General features: G+C 42.4%; 1 protein-coding gene across 1 annotated transcript in view; it reads left to right on the top strand.

Annotated features, from left to right (window-relative positions):
* LOC139914456 (receptor-type tyrosine-protein phosphatase delta-like) overlaps nt 1–18,774 on the top strand; it is a 192,683-nt gene that overhangs the window by 149,798 nt on the left and 24,111 nt on the right. The window contains exons 11-23 of the mRNA XM_078291873.1: nt 188–332; nt 2,070–2,375; nt 3,272–3,465; nt 4,015–4,041; nt 4,819–4,936; nt 5,843–6,430; nt 6,879–6,979; nt 7,145–7,401; nt 8,479–8,572; nt 10,909–11,118; nt 12,483–12,643; nt 16,017–16,129; nt 18,342–18,383. Coding sequence (XP_078147999.1) covers nt 188–332; nt 2,070–2,375; nt 3,272–3,465; nt 4,015–4,041; nt 4,819–4,936; nt 5,843–6,430; nt 6,879–6,979; nt 7,145–7,401; nt 8,479–8,572; nt 10,909–11,118; nt 12,483–12,643; nt 16,017–16,129; nt 18,342–18,383 — 2,356 coding nt within the window. The remainder of the gene's footprint in view (nt 1–187; nt 333–2,069; nt 2,376–3,271; nt 3,466–4,014; nt 4,042–4,818; nt 4,937–5,842; nt 6,431–6,878; nt 6,980–7,144; nt 7,402–8,478; nt 8,573–10,908; nt 11,119–12,482; nt 12,644–16,016; nt 16,130–18,341; nt 18,384–18,774) is intronic.

An 18,774-nucleotide genomic window follows, 5' to 3' on the forward strand; every position in this document is an offset into this window, starting at 1 on the left:
TTTTCAAATATGTTCATGTGATTGTATACACTTACACATCTTGTTTAAACTCTCACTCTTGTATAAGCTTGTCTAAACTCTCAAATTCTATGGATTGTATTCATGTGATCGTATTCTTATATTCATGTTTTTATCTGAAACTCCCTGGTATTGAAGAGAAATTGATAATGTGAAACTTTCTTCACAGAAACGCATCAGCTTCGAGCCAACCACCACATACCTACTGAAGGACTTGAAGCCCTTCACTACTTATACTTTCCAGCTAGCCGCCCGTAGTAAACATGGAGTTGGAGCTTACACCAACGAGATCTCTGCTGAAACTCCGCAAACACGTAGGTCCTCTTCCTTATCTAACCTATAGGTGTAGACAAATAGAGTTGAAACCATTTGGGAAGAAAACACATTTTCAAATGCATTCCTAATTTTATGTGTGCTGCACAATCCAAATATGAAAAAACCAGCAAAAAGAAAAACACGTTAGGAAGGTCTTGGGCACAAATACATTTTTTTAAAGGGTTGATGCATTTGAAAATAGAACAGATTTAAACATTTGAAGTAGCAAATACATATTTTGAAGTCTACCTGACCATGCACTATTCACTTTGAAAAGGTTGCATGGGCAGCGTACACCCGGGCTTTCCTGTGAAGTCAGGAGGCAAGGTTACAGAATCTACTCCTCCTCTCCACCTTTGTTGTGCAAAAACATTCCTGACTCAAGTGAATAATAGAACCTTGAATTATTCATATGAATGTCCATATCCGTCTCTCTTTATATTATAAAAGGGCACGGTTGGCCTATAGGAAACCTTGTCTCTTGACATTGCATGTTAGCCGAAAAAAGAGAATAGCATATTGAGACTGAGCTTTCTATGTCGCTAAACACCGGCAATAACCAGCTATCTGGAGGTCAAAGGGTTTTTCCCATTTTCATGATGAATGGGCATTGACGCTAATCCTCAAGTCAAACATAAATCAAGAAAGTTGTGGAATAAAGATATCGTAGAAAGCTCAAAGCAAGTATTGTCTCTGTAGTTAGGGACATTCCCACCAAAAGACCTCAGGTTTATGAAGCAGATGGAAATTGCAAAATTGGATTGAGTTGTGGATTAAGAAATGAAAGAGCATGCAGTACAGTTAATCTTGTTTTGATCACCACTAAGAGGAGAACTCCACTTAAATCCTAATTGAAAAAAGACTGTAACCTTCTATTGCCTTTGCACATCTGAAATAAATCTGAGGTCTCTGAAAGACAAGGGCAGAGAGAAGGTAGGTATAAAAGTTCAAAAGTTCAAACTGCCCAGATGTAAGAGGTAAATGATGAAGTACATAAAAAAATAAAAAAAGTGCATGCCAACGTTATCAGAATCTAATAAATCAGTCATGTCTCCTTGGGAAGTTCTCTGTTGTACAATCAGGCTTTTACCACAAACCAACAGGCTTCGGAAAGGTTGGTGACAAATACAACATTTTCTACTTTGAACTAGTTAAAGCATCAACCTTTATGTTTTTGGATTGATGGTAACTGCTTGCCAAATTCATAGTTGTCATAGTTATTACCTAATTTAATTTGGAATGATTTATCTTATAAGTTATTTCTGAAATACATTCAAATATACTTCTATTTTTATATTTATTTCTTTGTCAAATCTAAGGAATTAAAGGCTCTAGACTAACAATATGGTAGGATATATAAGATTTTTTTATTTCCTTTTTTTTTTTTTTTTTACTAAGGTAGGTTAAATATTGTCAAGCTATCCTTTCTCGAATCAACCTCTTCCATACATCATCAGTGTGTATAATTTTGTGTTGGTCTTTTCCATTTGTTTTTTCTTCATTTGTGATATTTCATTGACTTAAAATACCATTTATTTACCCACATAAGTCCTTGTGCTTTGTCCTCATTTTGTGTTATTTTATTTCCCTCTTCCTTTTCTTTGTTTGGTCATTTCTACCATCATCACCCCAATCAAATCAAAAACTGAAACTCCCTCCAAACAAAATCCAACTCAATGAACGGCCTGACCAAACGAAAACCCCTATTCCTACTCTGAATCCAACCCGCCAATCAGAGCCCTCAGGCCCGCCTCAGGATGTCAAGTGCTATAGCCCCAGCTCCACCAACATCCTGGTAAGTTGGCGGCCACCCCCGACGGAATTACAAAATGGGATCATAACGAAATACACCGTACAGTACGCCGCAGCCGAAGGAGAGGATACCGCCGCTGGCCAAATCTCCGACATCCCTCCGGAAAACTCCCAGTACCTTTTGGAAAACTTGGAAAAATGGACGGAGTACCGCGTGACAGTCACTGCTCATACAGATGTGGGAGCAGGACCGGAAAGCTTGCCGCAGCTCGTCCGCACAGAGGAGGATGGTATGTGTTCGATAACACACTGCCCCGGCTGCAAATCCAGTCTACCCCCTTAACCCACCCCCTCAAATACTAATAGCCTTGCCTTCTTTCTACAACTCCCTCTTCTTTTCTACCCCCTCTGCCTGCTTCTAATAACAACTGATGCCACTTTATATTTTTAGCCCACTTTTACTAACACGGACTATGCAATTTTTTCCCCCAAACAAACTGCGACTCACTTTGTGAAAGCCCTTTTTTTTGGCTCTTTTTTTTTCTCCCAACTCAATTTCAACACATGGTATGGCATTTTGAGCTGAAGGCCTCCAACTTCCAGTCCCAACTGTCATTTTTGTGAAGCTTGAAATTTTCACTTTTTGAATAGCAACTTTTTTTATATATAAATAGCTTTCACTTTTTGAGGAACTTGACAAAGGGACAAGTTCTGGACAGTGGGAACAACACAAGGTGGAAGGAATTTTGTTGAAGGCCATTTTTGATATTTTTTCCCCTCATATACAATCTAATCATTTTTAATTCATTTTTCCTCGCTCCATAGCCAAAATTCTTGTAGTGCTTCAAGCATTTGAAGCGCTTGAAGCCCCCCCTTTGGCTCCACTTTTCTATTTTGACAAAACACATTTTTATTCCATGTTTTTAAAATCCACTCTACCCATTTTTAATGTTTCAAGATTAGGTCAGTTGTCAGACCTGTTTTTGCCGTTGTTTTTTTTTTTTTTTTTTCCTTGCCATTGTTGAAATATTGATGTCATACAGTGCTTGTTGCAGTTTGCTGCACTTTTGTAATTTTTGATCATCGCAGCATTTTGCGCTACGGCTTTGGGCTGGATTTAAAAGGAGGGTGAAGGGGTTCTCTATAATTTTGACCTTTTTTCTCTTATCCCATGGTGTTCCTCCAGTTCCCAGCGGGCCACCTCGTAAAGTTGAGGTGGAGGCTGTCAACTCCTCATCAATTAAAGTGATCTGGCGCTCGCCGATGCCCACCAAGCAGCACGGTCAGATCCGAGGGTACCAGGTGCACTATGTCAGGATGGTTAATGGGGAGCCCACGGGACAGCCAGTCATCAAGGACATCCTGATCGATGATGCCCAGGTAAAGCACCCTCCTCAGCCAGCCACCTCATCTCTCACACACATAGTATCTCTCTCTCTTTTTCTCTTCCTCACCTTCAAGAGTCTGCATACGTTCTGTAGCGGAGTCATTCGCTTGGGGAGTGGGGAAAAAGACAGCTATTTCATAATTGCTGCACTTATAGTTCAAAGATATAAGCTTCCGCACTCTCCATTGCAAGTTTCACATTTATTGTGACAAAAGAGCGTATAGTTAAAGGCACACACTTAAGTTAAGTTAGAGGCAAGTGAAAACCAATACAGCAATCATCAATTATGGCAGTGACTATTTAACTGTTTTGTCACCAATCACAATTTAACTGGGTGCACATATACAGTAGGATGTACATTTGTCCACATACCACCATGTACATATGATTATTGTTGCCGTTATTTTAATTGTTTCTGACACCAAATAAATTGACTGGACGGGTTAATTCCAAGACAGAATTCTCTTTCACTAGTGACTAGTATCTGTACTTGGCCTTATTTGCTTTTTTCTTTTCTTTCCATATTCTTATATCGTAATCAGTGGGAATATGATGATTCAACTGAACATGTGAGTAGATAAGAAACTTGACCAAGTTCCAATCTTGTTTTCCCCAACTTCCATCCTCTGCATGAATTGCATGTGTCTTTTCTGCATTACCAGTTCATGACCAAGCTTTGAACAACAGACTGAGCAACATTTCACCTTCTTGTGATGTTTATCCTAAAACTACAGATGCAATGCCTTGACTAACACTTTGTTCAAAGGGAATTAATCCTAACCACCAAATGGCAGAATAGATGTTAACCTTAAAGAGGAACTAAACCCCAAACCCAAATCTGTGTAAAGCCTGACATCTGAAAGGTACAAAGCAAGCTACTAAACTGCCCATCTGCTATTGGCTGATCTTTGGTGCCAGGTGATGTCACCACCTGTTGCACTCTATAGAAGGTGACATCACCTGGCACCAAAGATCAGCCAATAGCAGATGGCCATTTCAGTAGCATGCTTTTTACCTTTAGATGTCAGGCTTTACACAGATTTGGATTTGGGGTTTAGTTACTCTTTAAAAAGGTTGAATTCTGTAACTGTGATAATTGTCAGAAGCTATCTTGTTTGAGGCCAAGGGAGCATACTACTTTGCTAATTGTTATTTAATAACCAACCCTGATCAACTCTATCCTCTTATACTGCACTGTGTGTCCCAATTCTTAGTGCATGCTGAGACCATGTGTCCTTTATGCCCTTTGCGATGTTAATGTTGACATCACACCCAACTCCTACCTATTCTCCTACCTATATAGCTGCAAATGAGTGTTCTGTGACTAAATTCCTGCTCTTCTACAGGAAATGATCATCACAGAGCTGCAGGCTGAGACCACATATTCAGTCGCTGTGGCAGCCTACACGACAAAAGGCGACGGGGCTCGTAGCAAGCCCAAACTGATCACCACCACTGGCGCAGGTAAAGGAACTGTCACCGCTGACAAATCTCCCATGACCCTCTGCTAATGTGCTATGTGATCATCCAAAAAATGCATTTCTGCTGTCTAAAGCTGTGAAATTGTACCCAGTGGAGAAACACTAGGCAAACATTCTTCCCGGCGGGTATTAAAGTGTGAATGTGGCTAATTGCTGCCTCAATTATTGCAATACCTCTTACCCACTGCGATGACATTGGAATGCTCACTGGGGTTAAAAACATAATGGAAAGTGAAGTGGGGAAAAGAAAAGAAAAAGACTGAAGAAATAAAGGGAAATACGGGGCCTGTTCAGCTCTGTCACTCGCTTCTTTTGAGAAAGCTATGCCACAGGAGCCTAACGGCAATTCAGAAGTGCTTCTGAGTGTATGCGTGTGACATGTAATTGAGATATTTTCTAATTTGTCTCAAAGGTCTTTCATGCTGCACCTGTCTACAAGGCCCTGAGATACAGTGTGTGAGATGGAAAAGAGATAGATATGGAAAAGAAAGATTAGATAGATAGACAGTTAGTTCTTAGAAAATATTATAGAAATTGATTACATTGGGTGTAATAATAGTAATATTCCCCAGACATTTGGTATGAAATTTTATTGTTTTTAAAGAATTATACTTAAAAATGAAGGAATCTCTTAACACTACCTTGCTCCCAGTAAGTTTATGTATACACTGTTTCAATCCCTATTGTCTAATGAAGAGCCACTCTGCGTTGAAATGTTGCACAACTAAAGCATTCAGTTATTCTTTCCTTTTTCAATATCAAGTTCTTTTGCATGTGCATTCGTGAAACTGAATGTGTTCTTACTATTTTTAATTCCACAACATTCCATTTGGATGGAAACATGGTTCTCGATATTTACAACAATTTGTTCTTTTCTCCACTGTGTCAGTTCCCGATAAACCTTGGCTCATGGTCAGTACTACCAACATGGGCACAGCCCTCCTCCAGTGGCGTTCCCCGGCATTAACCCACGGGCCCCTGCAAGGCTATCGCCTCCGTTTCGGCCGCAAAGACGTGGATCCGCTGACTGTCATTGAGTTCCCCGAGCACGAGAAACACTACACTACCAAAGAGATCCATAAGGGGGCCTCGTACACCTTCCGCCTCTCGGCCCGCAACAAGGTGGGCTTCGGCGAGGAGACGGTCAGAGAGGTCACCACCAATGAGGATGTCCCAAGCGGCTACCCTCAGAACATTATAGCAGAGGGTGCCACTACCACCACCATTCAGGTTAGCTGGAAACCCCTTTTGCTGGTAGAGCGTAACGGCCACATCGTGAAATATGCTCTGCAGTACAAGGACATCAACAGCCCGCGCAGTCCCTCGGAACTTTTCATCACCGCCCCCGAGTCAACTGTCATCTTGGATGGCCTTAAGGCAGATACCACTTATGATATTAAAATGTGCGCCTTCACCAGCAAGGGCTCCGGCCCCTATAGCCCAAGTGTCCAATTCAGGACACAGCCTTTGGATCAAGGTAGGACCATTCCCTGAACCCTCTTAGCCCTCCTCTCCTCTTTTAAAATCACCTTCTCCCTCCACAACCCTTTCCAACAACAGCAGCTTCCTCAGCAAGCCTCAAAAAGGCAGAAGTTGAAAGAGTATGGGATCAACCAGACGACTTGGTATTAAGCATCTATCTGTCCTATCCTTAGCCTCTCTAACCTAAGAATGATTTAAAAAAACAAAAAGTAAAAGGAGTAAGTATGCGTGTCCCTTGTGTTGTCAGTCAAGCAAAGGTCAGTCATTAATTTTAAGAGGCGGTGTTGGTAAGAAGGTAAGAAGGGGAGTGTTTTAAGCTCACTGTAGTGCTGATTTCAGGCTTGTTTTGAAGGGAAACGTACCCAGGTAAGCACTGGTGTGGGACTATTGGTTGATAAAGATGTTTTTTTGTGTCTAAATCATCCGCTCCCCCTTTCTTTTAGCAGTGTTTGCAAAAAATTTTCACGTGAAAGCTGCCATGAAGACATCGGTGTTGCTCACCTGGGAAATCCCAGACAACTACAACGCAGCTCAACCCTTCACTGTGAGTCTCTAGATACGTGGGCACATATTCTGTATAGAGTTACACAAAGTAACTCAGCACCAAACAGACTGCCATGCTCGTAGTACTCGAGACAATACTTTGAAACACTTTTTCGTAGTGTACAGTGAGTGCGCTAAATGTTAACATTGACTCATTCACATCCAGATCCTCTACGATAATGGGCAGAGTGTGGAGGTGGATGGGAAGCTCACACAGAAGCTGATTACGGGTCTTCAGCCTGAGACGCAGTACTCCTTCCTCCTGACCAACCGTGGGAACAGCGCCGGAGGTCTCCAGCACCGCGTGTCCACCATGACGGCCCCAGACATCCTCCGCACCAAACCCTACCTGATTGGCAAGACTAACTCTGACGGTATGGTGACTGTGGAGCTACCGTCGGTGCAGACATCTGAGAAAGTCAGGTGAGTGGAGAAGATGAAGCCACAGCTAATTTCTATTTGACTGTAATTGTATCATGGAGCCAACTGTTGAGCTTAATATGATTTGACTTTGTTAAAATGGCTCTTTGGTGGGTCTATTCAGATCTATAAAGCTTGTAATGACATCTGCACGATGCAGTTAAAGCTTTCTCTTGCCATTGCTTAGGTCCATATTAGTGATTTTTCTATTCCTATTTCTTATTGATGCATTGTAAATGGCAACAAACAAATTAACTTAATAGCTGATTTATATTCATTCTTACGTTTCAGTATAATACCCAGTTCACCTCAGACATGGCAAGTTGAGGCAGCCCGACTCATTTAAGCCCACTCCTCTAAGCCCTATAAAGTCTCTTATAGCCTTTTTAACAAAGCCCGGGGTTGTCAGAAGGCCAAGGAGCACATCCGATTGCAGACTGGCGCTTCAAACCCATCTTGGGTTTTTGATCTTGCTGGATGCACTTGGCCCACTCTCTCCCAAGCCAGAGCTTAAGCTAATTAGTTTCCCATTAGCCTGCCACACTGCCTTCCTGGCTAACGCTAGCTAGCGCTGTGCCCAGCCAGGAAGCCCAAAAAACTCTGGCAGAGGCCATTATCTCTCTTGCCGCCCTGATGGAGGGATGAAAATCCCTCTAATTCCATATCTTTTCAGCGTGCACAGAGGGCTCCTAATTAGCCCACGGGGGGCCTCAGTGAGGTGTAACCGTGGTGCCTGACTTCTCTGAACATGCCTCAATTAAATGGAAAACATGGAGGAAAATAGTCCAAATCGAGTGATAAGGAATAGCATAACTTGCTAATTGCATGATCATGTGTCCTTTTTCAGCCATTTGTGGTAAGCAGCCTACCCTCTCTAATGCAGACAGACACTGTGTGCACTGTGCACTGCTGAATCTGTGATTGCTGTGATATGGGGTTTTGTTTATTTTTATCCAGGCAACAGTGGCCATTGACTTTCAAAGGGAAATGGTCGACTTTGATGTGTGTTTTGAAAACAGCAAGTGATCTTTGACCTTGGCTAGAATGTCAATATGCATTTCCTTTCTCTTTTTTCCCCAGGGGATACTACATTGTGGTGGTACCTCTGAAGAAGCAGCGCACTGGCAAGTTTTTCAAACCCTGGGACAATCCTGATGAGATGAATCTGGAGGAGGTATGTTCAAGGGAACAGATGGTTATGATGACTCAGGTTGCCAGGAAACAAATGGCAAAAAAAAAAAATGAAATCTAAAATTACATTTACTTGTCTGTTATCCCGTTATTATACTCAGATTACTCTTGAACTGGGCCCAATAAATGGTGTGCATATACCATACTTTTTTTTTCTCTCTCAAATCTGGAAGAAAGGAGTTGAAGAGACAGAAATCTTACTCTGCAGTTAAGAGGGCAGGGGAAACAGGAGACGAGGCTCGCTGATTGACGCAAATAGCTGCAGAGAGCATTGTTCATATGGAAATGAGAACATGAAGTAGCCATCAAGTGCACTGCAACTCAACCCCCATTCCCACCTCCTCCTCCTCTCTGTGTCTGTGGTAATTACCTGAAGAGCTGCATCAGGCCTTCGCGTCTCTTCTCGTTCCAGGGAAAGCTGGGCTACTGCTTATGTACAAAGCACTTGACAACTTTTATATTTAGCCAGTCTAGATAATTCAGGAGCTTCTGTGCATTGCGTGCATGATTAAATGCGTTAGCGAATGAAAGCTTTTATCACTATTTTTATAATTATTTAGCAGTGCTTATTGCAGATGCAGACGCTGTCAAAAACTGGCCGCTCTCTGCCTACATACTCTGTTTTTAGCACATAGAGTCTCTCTCCGAGCAATGTATGAAAGTGTAAACTTCCAAAAAGTTACTCTCCCTCCGGTCCACTTGAATTTCTTAATACAAGTTGGAAATCTGCAATGGATTTGTATTTGAATCCTCACAATTTAGAGATTTTAGAGAATATTTGAGATTTAAAATTTTTGCTTTTATTGTGTAAACATCACAATAAATCAAATGTCTGGGAATGGCTAAAAGAAAACACACACACTGTCTCATCTGGCATTGGCTTTATAGCTCATGCCTACAGGCCCATGTCTGTAGCCTTGACCGATTGCCCAAAAGTCGCCCCTCTGTCAGAATTTATTTGTTTGTCAATATTGGCACTCACCTTTTCACAACTTTTCCCAAGGGCAGCCAGATTTAGCCGTGTTGACAGGAGAGATGATTGAAGACATTATCGGGCAGCACCAACAGCCCCGCAGCCAAAACAGAGCACACACAAGAAGGCACACACACTCCAGCTTGAATGACAGGCGCACACGTGGACGCACACGCACCACCACACACATTAGTGCACACAAGTGACAGACTGAGAGAGATATGAGGTCAGTCGCCAAATAGCCAGTCTTGATTAGCGCGTTTATATGATGCACAGTTGATATGTGAAGTTTAAATCCTGACAATACAGACTTGGATAAAGGAAACTGTCTTAAGTATTTCTTCCATCTTATCATTAATATTATTGGAGGTTGGGGGAACAGAGTTGTTGGTTTTTTGAGCTGATGACACTAATCATGACTGATTCGAAAACACTCGAAAAGATGGGACTTTTCGAGTGTATGCAAATCTTTATGTGTGTATGAATGTATGGATAATAGCCCAAACATACAGTATTGTTGTCTCACTTATACTTGTAGGGGTATGGTGCTGATTTCCTTTTGCACTTTTGCAATGAATATCATCACCTGCATTTATGGCTCCAAAATAGAAACATGACATACCAAACTACATTCAGTTTTTGTTATTTATCAACTATTTCCAACCTTAACCTGTTACTTAGTATTTTTTGCAACCAATGCTCTAACAAATTCATTTTGGTACCGCTGCCAGTAGCATATTTCAATTTTTAGGATATAATAATTTGTAATACTTGGCAGGATATAGCTTCGAGCCATTTGTAGAAATAATACATAGTTTATCCTCACTTACTTTTCACATCTTTCACTCTCATTCACATTTGGGAAATGACTAATAGGGAAATACTTAACAATGGAACATCGTTAATCAAATCCAGTGGAAAGAGAGTGAAAATGATGATTTGCTTCCCTAAATTCTGTTCATCTACACGTTTGGCCATTTTAGGCAAAAATGTTTCTGATTGTATCTACTAGGGAAAAAAAAGAATTGAGTTGTGTAAGTTTTGAAATTAATTTTGTCTCGTTTTATTGTTTGAAGCTGTTGGATAATGCTCAAATGTCTTATATGTTGGAAATCCACACAATCTTATAATCTTGTAATCTTTTGTAGTCCAAAACAGATGAAACAACTCAGTGATCTTTTCTGTAATGTTCTGCCTTCTGCAATCACCATTTTGAGCTTCTGTAATCAGAAAAAAATCTAAGACAGATTTGCTTTGCATGGATGTGTGTGTGTGCGTGCTGGAGAGCGAGTGCGATGTGTGCCTTTGCGTTATCAACTGTCCACATCATATTCTTTTCACTTTAGCTGCTGAAAGAGATTAACCGAACAAGCAGAGGCCTTCGATTCCGGAGGCAAGCCGAACCCAAAGCCTATATCGCTGCCTACTTCAAAGACCTGCCCACAGAGTTCACCCTGGGAGACGCCAAGATCTATGGCGACTTTGAAAACAAGCAGCTCCAGAACGGCCAGGAGTACATCTTCTTTGTGCTCGCCGTCCTGGAGATGTCTGAAAATGTAAGTCTGCCTTATTTTTTTGGAAAGCTTTCTCTCCTGCTCTCTTTCTCTCTCTCTCTCTCTCTCTCTCTCTCTCTCTCTCTCTGTGTCTCAGTTTTAACCATATTTGTCTCTTATTAGACCTGACAACACAGTTCAGCCTCAGACATGAACTTGCTCGCCTCTGGCAATTCCCTTGCTAGCGATCTCATGTTCTCTGTGCTAAAAATTGTTTGTTAATAGTCAGAGAGGGAAAATTCACAGCTTCACGGCAGGGGGGCTCGTCTCCTGGTTAGATGTGCTACTATGAGTCCATTTGAGGCTGTGTTTCAAAAATCTAAAGCTGCAGCTGCCCCCAGAAGCTGACCCCTGCCGCTGTAGGGAGGGAAACCCCTCAAGACCTTAGCCGATTGCAAGAATACCTCGATAACACGGCTTCTCTTTAATTGCGCCGTACGTGCGGCCCACCTTATCTCCACTGCTGCCACTAGTGTGTATGTGTGCATGCGTGTGTGTGTGTCTGTCTGGACAGAAGACCAGAAAGCTGCATGATTAGGCAGCTGCAGGCAAGATGATGGATTTGATGAGCTGTGAGGACTATAGCGCAGCCTCACACTCTCTCAGCAGCCCCGAGTTCAGGTAGAGCAAAAACGATAATGACGGACGGAGGGAAATCTCTAATTTGCCCACCGAAGCATATATTTGCTTTTTCTCTTCCCCCAAGCCCATTTTTTAATCTCCCCTCAGAATGTGAAATGGCTCAATCAAGCTCCCATAAATGAGAGATACTGAGATCACTTTGGTTGCTCAAATTGCAACTTAGCAAGAACACACACATAGAAAAACGTTGAATTGGCATTTATTTTGTATTGGTGGTGATAATGTCTTTGTCAGAGTCTGGTTAGATATGTTCTGTCGCGGGGGTAAATTAATTTAAATCTTGTAGCAATGCTTTGAATATCTTAGTGTCCCCACAAGAGTCTGGATCTATCTTTCAGCATTCAGTTGTTAGTGCTGATGTAACTTTGAGCGGATCAGTTTCACAATGTGCCGGCGTCCAAAGGAACAGTTAATGCACAAGCAAGAAAACGGTCTCCCCAAATCGCTGCAAAAGCTATGACAGATTAATAATGCCATTAGGAGCAAGAGGAGGTCCATACCGTATTTCCTATATTATATTACCGGTCACTCACTCACTCAGAGTGACCAGTAATGCTACTACTGACAAGTTAATGGTTGTCAGTAGCCAAGCCATTACAGATTCCACAAAATAAATTCTAGGCATTATTCTGTGCTGCAATATCTCTAGCATATGATGGTAGAAGAAGGCATGACAGATTTTACAATGGAATATCGATCATTCATTTGCATTTTCCCTCCCTCAGACCATGTACGCCACCAGCCCCTACTCCGACCCGGTTGTGTCAGCCGACATCGACCCCCAGCCAATCATCGATGAGGAGGAGGGGCTTATCTGGGTGGTGGGCCCTGTGCTAGCTGTCGTCTTCATCATATGCATCGTCATTGCCATCCTCCTCTACAAGAGGTGAGGACATGAAATGATAACGCACACATCAGAATCAGAAACATTTTTATTCCCCCCAGTACAATAAATGTATTGTCTTGGTAACTTAACACAAGCACATACATTCAGCATTCACATGCATATACACAAAACACAACAGCATGCACAAATCTTAGATTAGTACATTCAAATGCACTAAAACTAAGATTTTAAGTAGATGCCTGAGGCAGATCCATCTTAAGACTCTCCCTGACCCTAACTCTGAGGCGCACATATAAACACACACACACACGCGCGCATGCACACACTCTTTAAATCTCAGACGAGCACATCCAAGCACACTGCCACACAAACCGTCTAGCCATCAAACGCAGACACCCACAATCCTTCACACAGACGCATGCGTTGACTGAAAGTTAATCAGACGCATCCATCTACCCCCTGCACACACAAACACACACACACACATATACAAACACACACACACACGTAAAGCTGTAGCAAACACTTGCGGTGGCGTACTCTCACACAGAATCAAAACAGCCTTTTGTCTGAAACCCCCTAGTGGAAGCTAGACCGCTTGCTGTCACTGCTCATCAGTCAAGCGTAGGAGGGGAGCTCTCCGACTATCTGCTGCTTGTCATTGCATGTGTGTGCAGCTTTAGAGAGGCCCTGGGGCCCGGGCTGCAGACACCGCCCCCGTCCCTCCCCCTCACCCTCTACTGCCCGTCCCACAAGAGAGCCCGGCTCTACATCCCGACCGTGACCTCTCACCGGCCTGCTGCTGCTTTGCCAGGACACACATATACACACACATGCACTGACACATTTACACACAGATTTCTCTGTCCTCCGCTACTTCTCCACACAGAAAAATTCTGCAGAGTTCATTCAATCAATTCTCCAATCCTGAGCTGAATTTTACAATAGTCCCGGAGAAGTAATTTTGAGAAAGTAAGATTATTAAGTGAAGAGTCAGCGTAAGGTATAATCAGTAACAGTACCAATATTTTAAAAAATATCCATCAATAGTATCAGCATAATGTGTTTCACATAGTAAGAGGTTTAAGCCTACAGTTTTATGCTGAATCTCTCTTTGACCTTATTGTCCTCGGACTCCATTCATATCGAGTTTTGGATCGGGTCGGACCAAGGTGAGCCGAGAAGTGAACTGCCGCGCCCGAAAACAAAGATTGTGCGGGGGCTTCACGATTTCTGTTTGTGTCCGGCAGATTTACACAACAATTACCAAGTCAATGTCACCGCCATGTTGGGGAACATTCCGGTCCATAACCAGGAGATATTTGTCTTGTCAAGATCAATTTTTATGTGACAGAACGCTCCTCTCGGGTGGAACAAAGGACAGCAGCCATTGTTATGTTGAGTCCTGGGAAAGGACATGAGGATAGCCACATGCAACATCATCAATGAACTACATAAATCAGTCACAGCACATTGTACTCCTACACATAGTGAGAATAATTTAAGTCAACTTTAATGTTAAGTTGTAAGTCAAAATGCCTTGTCTGCTACCAGACCCTCCTGAAAATAGATTCTGGTCATGATTAAATAAAAAAGTCTGGTAACATACCTATTAATGCTTCCTAAGATTAATTTATACACTTACATTTATAATTGCTATCCCAAATATTGTCTTTTTTCTGAGCTATAGTACCAAATACATAATTCTTCAATTTAATAACTGTGACAGTGATCGAGTTTTATTTGAGAGGAAAAGACGGACACACCAATTAGGAGTCAAGAGATGACTTTTATGCTTGAACAAGAAGCAATCAGCTGAAACTGCTTGAAAATGCAAAGATACAATGTACAAATCTTGGATGCACCTGGGACAAAACTGTAGTATTTGAAACACAAGAGCCCCAAGGCTGCATAATTGAGCATAATCTCTGAAGTGAAGCATCACTAATCTTGCACGCAAAGCAAAACTGAGATCTGATTGGTATCGTTTGTCTCTCATGCAGTCAGATGCGTATTCCCATTCATTCAGTTATTCCAAATAATTTATATTAAGCTGCTGGAATTCAGTGTGCAAGCCAAAGGGTCCTAACTTCTAATGTGTCGACATTTCTTTCCTTGCTAACCAATGGAGCAGCAAACCGGACAGGTAAGAGTGAGCGAGAGAGATAGAAGAAAACTTCCCCACCAACCCTTTTTCTCCCTGGATCGTACACACAGCACTCTACATTCAGCATACAAGCACACAGTATACATACGTTATACCAACTGTGACTACTGAGATCACAGTAACTGGACAGAGCAAGCAAAAATGTTCACCCACTGGATTTAATGTCACCAACTCATAACCACCAAGAACCTGCTAGACACTTTTACAAGTTCAATAGTAATGGTTAGGATATGTATTGAACTCATCCATTTCTTACCACCTGCATGCTTAACACGGTTGCATTGCTCCTTTCCAAACGTCACCATCTACCTGCTGTTTCACATGGTCATTGCATGCCAACCTATCACCAAGATATTTGATATTCTTTCAACAGAATTGCAACTACATCCCAACACACGTTTGGGGTAACCTAACACCCACTTCAGTCAGCTTTCCGGCAAAACCACTGCCAGCTTTTTATTGCATTTCTGCTCAACATAATTGATACTTTCACAAGCATTTTTGCATTTTTCCCCATTCAAATTAAATTAGATTAGTGTCAAATTCACCATTTAGCTTTGATTGAAAAGTTATGCTTTAGTGCTAGTTTTGGTGTGATAAACAATATTCAGCTACTCCAAACACTATCATCTACTGTATGTTCGAAGGGTTTGTGTGATCTCCACCATATTTCCAACATCATGTGGCATGGATACAGCACTTCATGAGCATGCTATGCACTCAATGTCATCATGAGCACATTCTGAACACATGTTGAACACATGTTGCTTGCAGCTAACCATGCCACTTTGTTTCAATGAAGGATGTCAGCAAGCCATTATGTGGAAACTGAAGGACAAACGTAGAGACTTTTTCCTACAGTCTGAAAGAATAATAACCAACTGAGAGTGTTAAACATATCCATTTAAAGTCCATGTAGCGAGGCTGCAAAACATGTGATCTATAGTTGTCAGTGGCCATTTATGTATCGACCCTCATGGCTATTTACAGAAACCTCACTGCCCTCCATGAAACGCACTATAAAAGGTCACTTGATTCACAAGGCATCTGCTGACAGAGGTTATGACCCTCGTGCACCAGTGATATGTGAAAAAGATAAAACATCACTGATTCGCTACAAATACAGAGAGTTGTAGTCTAAAGCAAATTATCAGCGATGCAGAGGCAGTAAAGGTTGAAAGGGCATGTTAAAATTGAATAATTTCACGAAATAATTAGAACTCGCTATTTGTTTTTCTTCTGCAGGAAAAGGGCAGAATCCGAAGCAAGGAAAGGAAGTCTACCCAACAGCAAGGAAATGCCACTGCATCATCCCACGGACCCAGTGGAGCTCCGACGCCTCAACTTCCAAACACCTGGTAAGTTTTCCAAATCAATCTAATGAGGTCCATGTCATTCACTGTGAATGCACAGATCAAAATGCATTGTGATAATGTATGCCAATGCTATAGATTGCTCACTGATTACAGAAAAAAACATCTTCTGTGACACAAGTTGAATACTCAGTACCCTCATAATTATGTTCATTGATCATTGAAAGCTTTTTTTGTTGTTGTTTTTTTTATATATCATCCATTGCCTGTTCATTTGCTCTCTGCTGACATTGAAGTGCAATACGGTAATTCCCCAAACTGTTCCCATTACCATTGCACTGAGGACCGGCACTAAAGAAGTGAGCAGTGTGCAGGTAGACAATGGACAGGTGGCTTAGAGAAGGCACAGAGGGTCAAAACTGGCCGAGTCCTCCCTGGAGAGACTGCTTAGTGGAGAGTGGAGAGGCAGGAATGCAAGCTTGGCAATTTCATGGCAGCTGTCATCATCCTGTGCACCTGTGTCGTCCAGGTCATCAAGACGCGTCACGCTCATTCAGAATAGCGCAGCGCTACTCGGATGACATCCCGCTCTGTGGAAGTCACGGGACGCCGCATTGTGGCGGCTAGGGAGCTGCGAAAGGTGTCGTGACTCGGTGGCACATTTTGTATGCGAGCCAAAAGAGCGGTGACAAGCCGCGAACACGAGTGTTTACTCCCTCTGACCTTTAGTGGCGAGGTGAGCGGTGGTCACGCTTTGGCTCAGTCTCCATGTGGCCTTTTCTCGCCTGGGGAAAAAGATGGGAGTCACAGTCCATTTATCTCCCCGGAAAGGCGGTACGCATCTTTGCCTCCTCCTGACCGAAAGAGACACACTCAACTGCCGTTTGAGTTCCTCTGGCACCGGCTGCTTTGGGACAGGTGTTCAGAGACTGCCAATAATGTTGTAATATCAAAGCCATATTTTTCAGGTCAGCTAGTATGAAAGGAGGATGAATTATCCCTGCAGGCTCGTTTTTGAAAAAGATTATGCATATTTATGAAAGCTCTTCAATGACGTTAGGACCATTACCGGCTGTTTCATCCTGGCAGAGGGGTATTTTTCCTTTCGATTCAGAGTGATCTCAACCACCCTCCCACTATTTCAGTCGACTCTCAAGCCGTCTTTTTTTTTCCCCAGCAGCCTTTCTGAGAGCCGGTACCTTGGCTCTCTCGCTGCTGAAAAGGCCCAAACATTTTTTTTTTCTCCCCCACGTGACCGCATCCTCTCAAGCCCTGAAGCGGCGCAACATTAGACTCTTTCCCCCACTCTCGCTCCCCTCCCTCTCACCTCTTTACCCCTCAATGGACATTTTCATCTTAAGGATGCTTGATGTTTGAGCGACGCAGTGTGGCAAATGGTACTTTCATTGTCCCTAGTGGTGGAAATGGATTTTGAGTGGCGGGCCACAATAGAAAGACCCTTTGCCATCTTTCAGTGAGACGCGAGAGTGGGAGGGAAAACGAGGTCCCGCTTTTTCCATTAGCTAATGCCCACTTGTGCCATCAACCGAGATGAAACATCACATGCATGTTGGAGAGAGACATGTCACCCAAGTGGTGTGGCAAAAAGGCACCCATATCCATCAGCCACAAAAACCCAGCTACCTGGAACTTGTACTGTTGTCGCAAACCGCCCTGTGGCCAAAGAGGTGTCCTCAGTTAGCGTCTCAGCAGCTGTACTTCAGCATTGCTCAAACCTACACACACATCCCTGCGCTTGTGATCTTGCCCTACACCTTAGCTCCCTAAATATGCTGATGCAACATATACGTTTACTACCACCCCACATTCAACAATGTCAATTCTACATCGTCAAAGTCAAGCAAACTTAAATGCAGGCTGGAACTTTGTGCTGCAGACTTTGCAAGCAGTATATTATCTGGTCAGCGTTTTCAGCTGAAATGAATGTCAAATAATATCCTATGGTTGCTCAACTTTGGTCTGTAGTGTCTCAGAATACTCTATCTACGCTGCTGGGTTGTTTTTTTTTAATTGACTGTATGCTTTCTGTTCTCCTATGAAATAAGCATGGTGGCATAGACAAGCTTCTAGCATGTTGATTTGTATGTTACTAACTGATGTCACATTTACACGTAGTCATTCAATAACTAGTTCTTGTCACGTTTCAATTTCTGCCCTCTGTTTGGAAAGAAAATATAGCCATCACATTGCTATGACGTCTGCGACCTATTTATTTACACCGCCGTTTCCTCCACAGGTTCAGGTGCGCCCGGTTACCCCAGTAACCTCCATTCGTCAAGTTAGTTGGTCTCGTTTACGCATTTGACATGATTTCGTTTTGTTTTTTTGTTTTTTTTTAGCTTTTATTTCCCCTCTTTTCCTTTTTCTGCATAGCCTTGTATTCCCACCCCCATCTAATCCACTCGGTGTTACTGCTATGTCATCACAGGAGGCGGAGTTTGAAATGACAGCCTGATAATATGTCATCACTCAAAGCAGACGTCAACATCTGGCCTAACTTTTTGATTGTTTTTTGTTTTTTTTGTATGTTTGTTTGTGTCTTTGTTTGTTTGTGTCTTAGTGTCACGCTAACTATCCGCCGCAGCTTTCAGTGTGAATAACATTCTTCTCTCACAATAGGGAGAGTCCCAGTGGGGCAAGTGTGCTCGATGACTTCTCATTGGCTTCTG

This window comes from Centroberyx gerrardi, chromosome 23 (genome assembly GCF_048128805.1).
Source record: "Centroberyx gerrardi isolate f3 chromosome 23, fCenGer3.hap1.cur.20231027, whole genome shotgun sequence".
Lineage (NCBI taxonomy): Eukaryota > Metazoa > Chordata > Actinopteri > Beryciformes > Berycidae > Centroberyx > Centroberyx gerrardi.